Source organism: Cyprinodon variegatus, unplaced genomic scaffold (genome assembly GCF_000732505.1).
Source record: "Cyprinodon variegatus isolate N-32 unplaced genomic scaffold, C_variegatus-1.0 Scaffold498, whole genome shotgun sequence".
In the NCBI taxonomy this organism is placed as follows: Eukaryota; Metazoa; Chordata; class Actinopteri; order Cyprinodontiformes; family Cyprinodontidae; genus Cyprinodon; species Cyprinodon variegatus.
Window position 1 is genome coordinate 57412 of NW_015150951.1, and position 13194 is coordinate 70605.

Consider the following 13194-nt stretch of genomic DNA (forward strand, 5'->3'; position numbering starts at 1 on the left):
GGCCCCTTTAAATGAAAAACAGTTCAAAGTTGGATTTCTGTTGCCTCTTTCACTCAGCGTATTTCTAGAGGAATGTATCCATCTGTTAACCCCACATATGGACCCTCTTTCTCCTCCCAAACTGAAGGGATGAACCAACGTCTGGTCGACATGAAACATGCAGCTTATTAATGAACCAGCTTCAAATCAGATGTTTTGCTCCAGCAGTTTGTTTACAATCAGTTCCTTAATATTTTCCCGAATCTACAGAGAACGACCAAGTTTAACAAAGGAAAATTAGTTTTAAACTGAGGAGGCTTCGTCTTCTTTGACTGGTCTTTTCTTTAATCTATTTCCAGACCTAAATAATCCAGTTTTATATCTAATTTTAAGCACATGCTAAGCAGTCCAGGTCAAATAGAATAGGACTGAATTAAAGTAATTAAAACAATACCTGAAGAAAAGCTTTTAAGACGTTCTGGAGTCGGAAGAACTGATGATCCAAAGAAGTGTTAAAAAGAAGAAAATCTGGAGAATATAAAGAAACCATGGCTGGTTTGAAACGTTTTACAGTAGTGATCGTTCTCCTCAGGTTAGACTGAAGATCTGCGACAGCAGCAGACATGAGCCTGATAAGATTTTTTAAGAGTGAATCCTTTGCAGCTGTTGTTGTTTCTTCCTTTGAGTTTGTGTCTGGGTTGCCATCAGACGTCTGCTGGAGAAAAAACAAAACAAAGAAACAGATGATTCTGGGGTAAATTAAGCTGTATTCAGTTGTTGATCAGTTTGTTTTGTTTCTTCCCCCAGAAAAAGTAAGCAAAGCCAACAACCACAAAGACGGTAACATGGTGGGAATAAACAGGTAGGTCAGTTTCTCCCCCTGTGCTCCAGCATCTGTAAATTACTCTGTAATTTTTGCTTTTTAACAGCTCCTAATAGATGGACAGTGGGTGTTTTTTAGTGGCTGTCAGTAACATTGCTGCTGCTTCTCTCAGTTCCAGTTCATTTCTGGATGAGTGCTTCAGACAATCACCCTTTAACTCGCGCTCCAAGAGCTCGTCCCCCGCAGAGGCCGGTTCCTCCACCAGGGCGCCGATCCATGGTGAGCAAGATGTTACTCACTCACAGAAGTGTCCAAACTCATTAACCACTGGTGAAATTACATACTGCTTTAGAGTTAATTTATTGATTTATTTGAAGTTTACGTTTGGTATGTATTTTTGTTGAACCTTTATTTAACAAGAAAAGAGATTTAAAAACTGTTGAGATTTTTACATGGGAGGGGAGGGTGTGCTAGAAGAAGAGAAGGTTTATGTTCAAGTGGTCCTTATTAGGGGGGATATGTTGTTCATGGTGCATTCCTTTCAAAAGATCTATGCATCAAGGTTCATTTAAATAAATAAATAAATACGCTAAGATTCAAAGAAAATCTGCAGTCTCCTCAGAATGCTTTGGACAAAGTTAGGGATTGAAGTAGCAAATATTGTAGAATGGAAGAAAAGAAATAGAATGAAGCAGAATGATGAAAAGTTGTCGCTATGTCCTCCAGCAATCTAAGCCTATAGCAGCCTAATTATAGACTTTATCAAAAAGGAAAGGTAGTTAGTTTCATAGGAGAGGAGGCTGATAACTAGATCTGCCTCCCATTTTTTTTTTTTAGAAATTCTAGGAACCAATATTAAACCTGCAGGTAGAGAGCAAAGGGTTCTGTTAGGATCATAAGCAACAATAATATATCTGATCTAAGACAGAGCTTGGTTATTTAGGACTTTATATGTGACAAGGAGAGTTTTAAGTTATATTCTAGATTTAACAGGAAGCCATTGAAGAGAAGAATTGAGAAGATTGGAGAGATAGAATCTCTCTCTTTAATTTTCATGAGAACTCTGGCTAAAGCATTTTGGATCAGCTGAAGGCTTTTAACTATAGTTTGTGGACTTCCTGATAATAAAGAATTAAAATAGTAGAATCTTGAGGTGTAAAATGTGTGGACTAGTTCCACAGCATCACTCCTGAACAGGATGTTATTTATTCTAACTTGCGCTGGTTAAGGGGGCTGCACATTGGAGTAGATCTGATAGCTTCGCTCTGAAAAATTAACCCATGAGTTGCTGCAGCAATTAATTTTCCTTTAGGACTATCTTTAATTGAATTGAATATCTCTATTTTTTTATAATATTCCAGAGTTTACAGATGAAAGGAGAAACTTTTTATGGACTGATAGGTTTGAAACTTTCAGAGAGCTGTGAAGTAAAACAGCTCAGGTATCATGAGAGGGAGGTTTCTCACCTTATTCTAGGGAGGTTCAGTTGATTTGGGGTCATTGAAAATGATGAGACAGGATGAAGGTGAAGCAGGTGAAGGTGAAGCCCAATGGCTGGACCATAATTCAGGAGGAAATGCTCATTATGTCATCAAACACGTGGGTTCAAACCAGGGCATTCACCAAAATGTCAACTTAATTAAGCTACGTCGGCTCACATCTGGAAAACCTAAAAGTTGCCCCCAATCACACATACACACACCAACCCCCAGCAGGTGTATGCAAGACTGGTCTCTTCCTTATTCATTCTATGGGCTTAGCAGAGCACAAACTACAGTTGGCAATAAAAGCTGGATTAGCCCTACCTGACATAAACAAGACTGTCGTTGCACCAAGTCAGTTTCGGTCGCACCCCGCTTAAAATGTGTCAGAATAATCTGCATCGTCTGATCTCTAATTCAGACACCAAACAAAGACCTGCTGGTTAAAAAGTAATCCAGTGGTCCTGTGCTGGGAGACCAGTGGAGTCTGCATGTGAAGCAGAATCAGACCTTATCCACTAAATATTAGTTCAGTCCCAGAAAAGCTGCATCTTGATTTTTCTTTTCATTTTCAAAAAGCTTTGAGATTGTAAAGAAAAATGTTGATATTTCACTTTTCTTCCTTTCTGTAGATTGAAGTTTGTTCATTCATACATTTGTGGAATTTTTACAAACAGAAACTGGAGCAGAGGGAAGATAAACAATAAATCAATAAATAAATACTTATCCTTTATGCTGCATAGAGATGGAAATAATTCATTTTTGGTTTTTTTTATAGCTTTTATTACATTTTATAAAACATCTTTATAACTTGTCAGTAGTTTTTGTCAGTATTTTTAATCGAATACAATTTCATTACACATTAAAGAATAGAATTTGAGATAGAAAGTGAAACAAAAACCAAAATAATTGAATGTTAATTGACATTACTAGTTGAGAGAAATACTTATAGACACTATGGGCCTTCATTGTTCTGTACTTTTAAACTAAAGTCCCTAAATCCCAGTTTCTGCTCAGGGAAATGATCTCCTTTGTAGACGTTGGGCTCGCAGGCTGAGGTAAGCTCCTCTACCTTCAGATGGCCTTTCTAGACCTGAAGGCTCTGCCCAGAGCTTCCACCTGCTCCAGATCCAGAGGTTAATTAGCTTGTGCCAGCTTCCTCTGTGCCTCTGCCAGTTAATGAAAATCTGATTGGCTTCTGGGTGTCAACAGTGTCCTGAAAGTTAATTTGTCGAGGCCTTTCCCCTGTGAGTTGAAGCTTTACATCCAGCCTCCTGCTTTATCACCTGTGTCCTGTTTTACTGCTTTTCCTCTTTCCAAGTTGGATTTTTTTTTTATTCCAGTTTTATCCAAAACTCTGATGCTTTTGTCAAATATATCCAGATAGGCTTAATAAATGAAATTACCAATAGTAAAATGATCACATAGCAGCCCACTGCTCCCCAAAGTGATGAGTTAAATGCAGAGGTAGATTTCTCCAATGTGAGATCGATAAAGTTCAATTATTATTATTATTATTATTATTATTATTATTATTATTATAAGCAGACCACCTGGGCCAAGATAACCCAGCAGGTAGCAGCCATACGAAGCTGGTCAAAACAGTTTATTATTATTTATTATTAAGTGTTGCAAATGCATCAAATTTAAGTAAATTGAAACTGAGATGAAGCAAAAAGATGCAACAAAAACTGTTAATAAAGTCGTAGAGAAGTCATATTTGGATGTCAAAGGATTCTGGCTTAAACAGCTATATAAATTTACTCTTTATCAGACAACATTGTCCTAAACTTTTGAAATTTCTGTTTTTTTTAAATCCTTTCTTAAAATTATTATTTTTTCGTTATGTTATGCAGGCCAGTTAGTTATATGTCGGCTTGTACACCTAAATGCAGACAATCATATATCAACGGTCATCTGTCAATCACAGTTTTTCAGTCACAGGATCTTGATTCATATACGCAACGGTTGGAAAAACATGTACAGCTGTAAGCCTTCTACACCAAACCAAGCTTCTGCCGCCCTGGCGTCCTCTTCCACAACATCTTCATCCCCGCTTTCCTCGTCTAAATAAAAAATGTATGACGAAGAAGACTCATCCACGACCTCTGACACAAAACTCTCCTCCTCTTGCATGTTTCCTCTGTCCATAGCGTTCCTTGACAGTGTCGTTTCTAAGTCACCAATTTAGTGCTACTTGGTCCCAATGGAATTTCACATTGGGAACCTACTAGCTAACTGGTTAGCAAGATGCTTCCGAGACACTGGCCACAATCAAACTTGCTTGCAAATCTTTCGCCACAACAATCCCGCCCCCCTTTATAAGCGACTAATGACATTCACTTTATACACTTGTGTTAAGTCGGTCACCACACCAGAGAATTCGGAAATGCAACGTTGGAACAGCCACTTCCCTACGACTTTAACAAAAAAGTGTGAAACAACTGAAAATATGTTGTATATTCTAGGTTCTTCAAAGTAGCCACCTTTTGCTTTGAATACTGCGTCACACACTCTTGGCATTCTCTCGATGAATCATAAAAGAAACAAATGATAATGTCTAATGTCTTGCTCCAATTATTTAACATCCCAGAAATGTTTTTAATCCATTTTAGTATAAATTAAACCTGTAAATAATAATAATGGATAACAAATACATATGGAGGGTATATATTATAAAATGTAACAGTAATAATTTAGAGGTAAACCTCTAAACATAAAGATATATCAGGAGAAAATAAAATTATTCACTTGTTAATCAAAAGTTCTCTGAATTTTGGAATATTTTATTTTGTTTACTTTTTTGAATTTTGTTTATTCCTTGATAGAAATGTTTTCTCTCAATTTAGACAAAGTAGAAATGTTTTCATAAAGGTTAGTGCAACACTTTCCTGTCTGCATTAAGCTCGTTCCTTCATGTCTTGTTTGCGTCTCTCCCTTCGGCTCCAGCAACACTAATTAAAGCGTTAACCACTTCAAGGCTATCCATTTTAATTGGCCTAATCATGAGTGCATTTGCTGGGTCATGGCTTTAGGTCCCTGCAGCCTGACTTCACAGCCCCTCCAGCGACCAAGCCTTCCTCCAGCTTCACCTCTGAATCAGGACTCTTAATTCTGCTGTTAGTCGTTTGCTTAAGCTACAAACCCTCAAAGTTGGGCCTGAAGCTGTGCAGGATGGCAGTTCTCGCTAAACGACCTCAGCTCATGCAGATCAGACGTCTGTCGTCACTTACTAAACCAGGTTCTCTCTACTATCAGTGGCACCCACAATTATTAGCAAAACCAGTGTGTGTACTGATAAATAAAAATTTGTTTTTAAGAAAATTCTGTTGTGACCCCAAACGATTTTTTTCCTGCTAAATCTGAATAATATTTTTTTTTCTAAAGTTTCATATTTTAATATTTCAAATGGCATATATTGCTCTCAAAAACTAGCTTTTATTTCAATCGTCAGCTGATCTCAATTTAATGCACAACAAAGTTCATACTGTGAAACCTGCTGGTAAAATAATCTTGATTCACAACAGTGAAAATAAAACACATTAAATGTTTGCGGCTTGCAGTATCACACAGTGAGCTGGTTTGTGAGTCATAAAGAGACATCTACGAAGGGAAAATGATGGACTGAATACTCGATAAAGAGGGAGGGGCGAGAACAACATCCGGGGATTGGTGCGTTCTCGGCAATTGGAACAGTGCTCGGGCTGAGGCTGATGACGTGTCACGAGAACGCTCAAGAACGCATATTGAGAAAGGCAAATGTTACCGCCTTCTGTTCCCATCATGGCGATGAGATGAGAAGAGTTTTCTTTACATGAATTTTACAAACACCAGGTTGGATTAAAACATTTTCTAAAACTTCAAATCATTTGTTTTTGGGACAAAGTATTTAAAACGACAAATTAAGTGTTTATTAGTAAACAGCAACCAAGAGTTATACTTGGACAATAACAAGATGATCTTTACTGAAGCCCATAAAAGTTGCCGTGACACAAATTTAAGCAACATTCCAAACTGCAGGCAGCTTAACTGAGCTGCTTTGCATTTTAGGGGTCAAAGAGGAAGATTTTCTCTGACATAGAAAGAAAAAAATGCTCAAGGTTGCTTGAGTCGGTCCAGCAGCAGCTGAACGTCTTCTCACACCACCATCTGTTCTTTAGGAACTCGCCCCAAAGTCTTCCCCATAAACGCATGAAAAAACAGAACAGCTTTATTTTCTTTCTCTTCTCGAAGTATTCAGAGCTGTATAAATACCACATCACTTGTCATCAATGGAACACAGGTTTTCTTCCATAATCTCATACTGGCTCAGCTCAAGGCCAACCTGTGCGGTCTGAACAACGCCGTCTGTGGATCAGTCTTCATTTACTTTATGGAGGTTGAGCAGCACAATGGGGAAAAGTACAGCATATTTTCTTTTGTAAGTTCTTCCTTTCAGATGTGGAGATTTAATTTAAAGCTGCAGCTTCAGTTCTTTGAGAGCGCGGGCAAACAGCCGTCTTTATTTCTGGCTTACAGTGAGGAAGAGCTGCGGGGTGTACTTACCTTCAGCCTCCAGAGGAAACGACTCCTGTTTGATGTCGGCACTGAGAACACATTTAAACTGCAGCCCTCCGAGCGTCACTCAGATGCTGGATTCAGAGTTTTGGGTTCACTAGTGAGCCCGAAGTGACTCTGACGCCTTTTTTTTTCAGACAAATGGCAAAGAATGACACTTAACTGACATTTAATACTTTAACAGAAGCCAACAGTGGATGGTTTAAGGTGGAGCATCAAGAGACGCTGGATTCAACCTCATATGAGACTAATCTAAAAAATTACAGAAGAGTAAAGAAACGTTTGGTAGTTTAATAGAATAAACTGCCTAAGGTGCAGGAACTCCTTCCTCTGTGTCGGCTGATCCTTTACGCTCTGCTGGTAGTGCCTAATGTGACTAATACCATGAACAACTCGCCCATTTCTTATTAAATATGGAAAATGTATTTTACTAAAGCCGAACATTTATTGGTCAGACTGAGCGAATATATTCAGTTCAAATAGGAACAAAATGTTATGGATAAAGTCTCTGACTGGTGAACCACAGGTATGTCTCGACTTCCCGACTTGGAACCAGATCCGGATCACGATCCAGATTTAGGAATCATTTAAAGGATTCCTTAACAGTGAGGGAACTGAGCTGCTTGGAGCTCTGAGCGCCAGAAGGCTTCCTGTTTCCATTAAAGTAAAAAAAAAAAAACCAACTTGACTTTGTTTCCAAGTTTGAAGATGTTTCACTTCCCATCCAGGTAGATTTTGAAATTCAGATTCTCAGAAGTAGCATTGAGTTTGAGGCTTTATAGAGTGGACCAAAAACAAAGCTTTGTTTTGGCTTAGAAAACATGCAAATTGAACCAGAAGAACAGGTCATGGCTTTTGTTAGCCTGCAGTCCCCAATACTGGTCTAAGCCTCTGAAAGGGGGGTCGTTAGGGGGTATTGTTCCTGTGAAAAGTTCCTGTTTCCATGATTTAGTTTTTTTCCTTCGATTTATCATCATAATGTTGTGTATTTATTTTCTGGTAAAACAAGGAAAAGGATAAAATACTTATTTCAGTTAATGGCCTGAAGTTTGCCTCCACTGAGGCCTTTTAGGCACCGTAGCTGTTCAGGAGTTCATAAATCATAACATTAGTCTGTGGTTAACTAGAAACCATAATTTTAGCTCCAGACTCCTTAAGTACTTTTAAACTAACTGAGAACCTTTACAGTTCTTCCTAATGATCAGTTATCATCCCAGTTTTCCATCTTTCTCTCTGCTTCTCAGTACCTCTGTCTGTGAATTTGTACCTGAGCATCATCTGCTGACGTCCCACTAACACAGGTGAAGGCTGGAAACAGCCCTTTAGTGACGCCCCCAAATGAACCAGAGTGTAACAGCTGCCCCCACAAGTTCCATTGGTTGAGGAACCATAGAACATGGTAGCCTGGCCAGAAAGTTCTGGAGAGGCCAATAGCAAACAGAGGCGGGTTGGGTAGATGATCTAACAGCTGATCTGGTGCCCTGGATTAAACTTTGTGGGTATCGAATGAGAAAGGCATGTTGGCCCGGTTCTCAGAACCCGACCTGGACCTGCTCACGGGACGCTTGTTCTCCATGTGATGCTGTTAGCGCCTCTTTATACCACAGATTTTCCTCCTGTTTGTTTGATCCGTTTCATTAAATCTGGATAAAATAGCTTCCAGCCTCTGGAGCCGAGGTGAAAATAATTTCCGGACGAGGTGGATGTGAGTTGTGACTGACTGACGTCTGTCTGTGTTTCAGACCCGGAGAAGGAGGATGGGGAGCCCGGAAACGGCCTGGCCCAGTGGAAGCTCCACGAGCAGCTCTTCCCCTGTCCCATCTGCAGGAAGGTGTTCGGCAGGCAGCAGACCCTCTCCAGACACCTGTCCCTGCACACAGGTGGGTCTCTGCTCCAGCCCCCTCCTCTCCCTCTAACCTATAGATGCTGTTTGTAAATAGATGAGGCTGACCAGACCAGATTACCCTTTCTTTAAAGAGATTACCACCATGATTAGTCTCTCTGGGAAAACGCCGTCTAATTACCAGACTTGAAGGATGCTGCACACTTACCATCCTAATGCCGCTCTGACTGCTCCACTCTACACACACACACACACACAATCCTCCTGGCTCCCTGGTGACCTGATTACTCTGCGTTTTTACCATCGATCCATTCAACCTCATCCTCTTCTTCCTCGTTAGTTCCCAGATTCTAATAATAATCCAACCTTACTTGTTTCTTTAAAAGCGCGTTTCCTCTGGACGCCAGATAAATGGAGCCTTTTTGGGACACCAGAGCTCACAAGTGGAGACTTGTGTACCGAATGTCCCCACACAACCAAACACACACACAGGCCATCTGAGAGCGCTGGCTGTGAACAGCTTGGCCACACCACAGAGAGCAGAAGCAGGGGCATATGTCACAGTGATGGTCTTTTTGGTTTCCCCGGCGACACAAAGGTTGCCTGGCTCCATGTCCTTGGGGCAAATGGGTTGTATGTTAGTGTTTTTGGAGGCGGAGTGGGGGGGGGGGGCAAACGTGTTGTTATGCTAATTTGTTTTTACATAAAAGGAAAGGTGTTTCTGCAGAGATTCTATAGTAAGAATAAAAACCCAGATTTTCTGTTTTTACTTACATTTATTTTGTCATTTTCTATACACGAGTGTAAACAAAAAGAAATTTAGTTTTTGTTTTTTTTACCATCTAGTTTTACAGAAACATCCTTTAACACGTTGAATAAGGGAGGAAGGGGTTGGTTTATGTGTGTGTGTTACAGAGGAGAGGAAATACAAGTGTCACCTGTGTCCTTACGCAGCCAAGTGCAGAGCAAACCTCAATCAGCACCTGTCCATCCACTCCGTGAAGCTGGTCAACACGGACGCCGAGCAGATCGTCAGCGCCGTTACCGCCGACGCCACCGAGCGCAAGAACTGCCCGTACTACTACCGGTAGGCTCCACACACCAAACACAGACCTGGAAGGAGGCCGGACCCGCCGACTGACCTCTGACCCTCTGAAGCAGATTCAGGCTCATACAACAACTTTCTACATCATGATTTATTATTTAAAGTCATGATTATGAAACAAAAGTATATTTATGAATCTGAAAATTACAACCAGGAGCCAGTTCAGATAACCCCGCTCTGAACTGAAGCCAGTTAGGAAAATCCATGGATCAGTTTATAAAACGATGAAGTTTTCTCAACTAATCCGTCAACAGAGCATCTAGACTGATGCAGAATAAAGGGATTCATTTCACTGAAAAAATAGGATGCAATAAAAGAGGTTTAAAAATATAAATCTGGAGGGGTCCAAAATGCGTAGACACTTTCCTCTGGTTACCATGCCAACGTCAACATGAAAGGATTCTGCACCAATAGGAACAGTAGGTTGGAGTCCCTGGTAGAGCTGAGAAATGACTTCCTCACTATGTTACATTCAGATTCAACACAAACGAAAAAGAAGAAAAATTAATGATCACTGAAGCTTTAGAATGTTGGTTCGACTGAAGGAAGCTAAGGAGCTCAGAGGAACATGGAAATCTGTGCTTTCGTCTGGAAAAATGCTAACGTTAGCGTTTGCAAAACATGGAAAGCAGCTGATAAGCGGTACCAATGAGTGATGAAACGAGAGCGGGCGAGCATCAATGCGCCACCTTATGATTGGATGGAGTTATACTTGAAACCATCACCTCTAAATTTGGGTTCATTATAGGAAACCTGCTCTGATCCTTCAAAATAAGAGACTGTGAAAAGAAAAAGTTTGAATTAGTGAATCATTTATTTATTTGTTTTTTCCAATTCAGAGTCTGAAGCCTTGAACATGTTCAGGGCTTCAGACTTATGTTTAGTAAACCAGAGGATGTGCTCTGATAAAGCTCCTTTGTCAGATTTCCTTTTGAGAAGATTAACTTTTTGCTTCCTGTTTTCATTTTAAGGCATTAATGCAACATTTCTAAATGAACATGGGTATTTCATTTAATGCTCATGAACAGAACGAGTACCAAGGACATAAAGAGGCAGTGCTAATTAAAGTTCATTAAATGTTGTAGATGACTTTGCATTTAAAGAACCTTATTCTATGTTCACAGCAGAAATTCAAAACACAAGTCATCTCAAAGCTCTTTAAAGACACAATTCAGTTAGATTGGTTAGGAAAACCAGCTGATTGCATCCAGTCATTGACTTGCAAGCCATGCTCCTCCTGGATAAGCCTGAGGCGACGAACTTCGCTTGCATTTTGTCATTGAGTCTTCTGCAATCCCTCACACTGAGCATGCTTAAAGTGACAGTGGAGAGGAAAAACTCCCTTTTAACAGGAAGAAACCTCCAGCAGAACCAGGCTCAGTGTGAGCGGCCATCTGCTGAGGCCGACTGGGATTCAAGGAAATGGAAAGAAGCAGAGATAGAAAAGGCAACTGACAATCAGCTCCACAGGCGGCCCCATCCAGGAACCACACAGCCAGGCAGATGAGGTCCGAGCCATGTCAAAAGGATAAAGAGAGGACATACACTTAGTCACAGTCAGAGAAACAGGACTACACTGAAAAATACAGGTTTTACACTGAATTTATCCCCATGGGCTGGGCTCATATACCTCTCCACTCACCCAGCGACTAAGCAAACATCACTCTGTTTTAAGAAAAGTTTTAAGCCTAGCCTTAAAAGTAGACAGGGTGCCTCACAGACTAAAACTAGTAGTTGGTTCCACAGTAGAGGAGCATGATAACTAAAAGATCTGCCTCCCATTCTACTTTTAGCAATTCTAGGAACCACTGATAAACCTGCAGATTGAGAGCGAAGTGCTCTGTTAGGAACATAAGGAACAATCAGATCTCTGATATAAGAAAGAGCTTGGTTATTTAGTGCTTTATATGTGAGAAGCAGGATTTTAAATTATTTTCTGGATTTAACAGGAAGCCAATGAAGAGAATCTAGTATAGCAGAGATATGATCTATTTCCTGTTCTACTGTAGAAATTTACATTAGAAAGTAATAATTATTCAAACTGTTTTCAGACCTCAGTTGAAGCTGTTTTTATCCAAACTCTATTGAATGCAGACGGCATAGATTTGGTAATTTATTCAGGCAAATCTAACACTAAAGCTGAGCGCCTCCTTTTTCTGATTCTCACCATTTTTTTTCCTTCTGCTGTCTGTTCCCCGTCCAGCTGCCATGTGTGTGATTTCCAGACGGAGCTGAATGCCCAGTTTGTCAGCCACATGTCGCGTCATGTGGACAAGGAGCAGTGGATGTTCTCGCTCTGCTGCAGCGTCTGTGACTTCGTCTGTATGGATGAGAGCGACATGAAGAGCCACATCAGTACCGGCCACGCAGGTGAGGGTGGATCAGGCTGCCTTCCTGTCAGACCGTCTGATAAAACACAGTCTAAAAACATCTTTATTATTTTTGTTCACATTTCAGTCCGATTGCTCAATAATTAAAACATTTTAGACTCATTTCATTAAGAAAAAATATTGCTGATTTTTCAGAAATATATTTATTTCTTCACTATCTAATTATATTTTCCTAATCATCTACATGCTTTACTACTTGCTTAACTTCACTAAACAATAAGGAGAAGAACAGAGAGATGAGAAGAAGAGGAGAACCAGAGGGAGCAAGAGACAAGGAATTTAAAATCTGCCTTTTGATTTAGGGGATCAGAGTACTGATCCTGAACAGTTAAAACCGCTCCAGCTCCCAGTCACTCAGTTTAGCACAGAAAAGAGAACCTTTCATGAAAACTGGTTCAAAACATTTAAATGGTTGAAAATGCTTCTCCAAAAAATGTTGCTTTCTGCTTTGCTTGTCGGATTTTTGGCAAAAATCCCAGATATGATGCATTAGAGAATGATGGCATCAGTAATAAGCCAAAGTTTTAAAAATGTAGAAAACAGTTAAATTTGTCACACCTGGCCAGAAAACGCTCTCTGTGTGCTCAGCAGCCATAAAGGTCTGATCCTAGAATCACCCCTGGTTATAACTGTAAGTGGAAGGAAAATAATTCAGGCCTTAAAATGTTTAAAACAAACACATCTGCAAATATTGACATTTATCTGTATTTATAACCCTTTATTATGACCCCCCCTAAAAGGAAACACCCATTACAAGTGGGTTTACCTCCAGAAGTCTACCTGCACTGAGAGACCTGATGTAAAATGCAGTAAAAAATAAGTTAATTTTCCTTTCATTTAAACAGGTACTCGCTCTTAGCATAAAATAGATATTATGGACTTGAAATAAGATCAGTTTTTTTTTCTTATTCCGTTGATGAAATGTTTTACTTACCTGCTCAAATTAAATGAAAATTACACTTGTTTCAATAAAATCAGACGCCTATGTTTCATTTTTTGCAGTTTAATTTCATCTT

At 39.8% G+C, this 13194-nt stretch overlaps 1 protein-coding gene across 1 annotated transcript in view; it reads left to right on the forward strand.

Annotated features, from left to right (window-relative positions):
- Positions 1-13194, forward strand: part of LOC107094656 (zinc finger protein 827-like) — a 72184-nt gene that overhangs the window by 41560 nt on the left and 17430 nt on the right. The window contains exons 7-11 of the mRNA XM_015390414.1: positions 787-841; positions 975-1081; positions 8583-8720; positions 9599-9770; positions 11992-12158. Of these exons, the coding sequence (XP_015245900.1) occupies positions 787-841; positions 975-1081; positions 8583-8720; positions 9599-9770; positions 11992-12158 (639 nt within the window). The remainder of the gene's footprint in view (positions 1-786; positions 842-974; positions 1082-8582; positions 8721-9598; positions 9771-11991; positions 12159-13194) is intronic.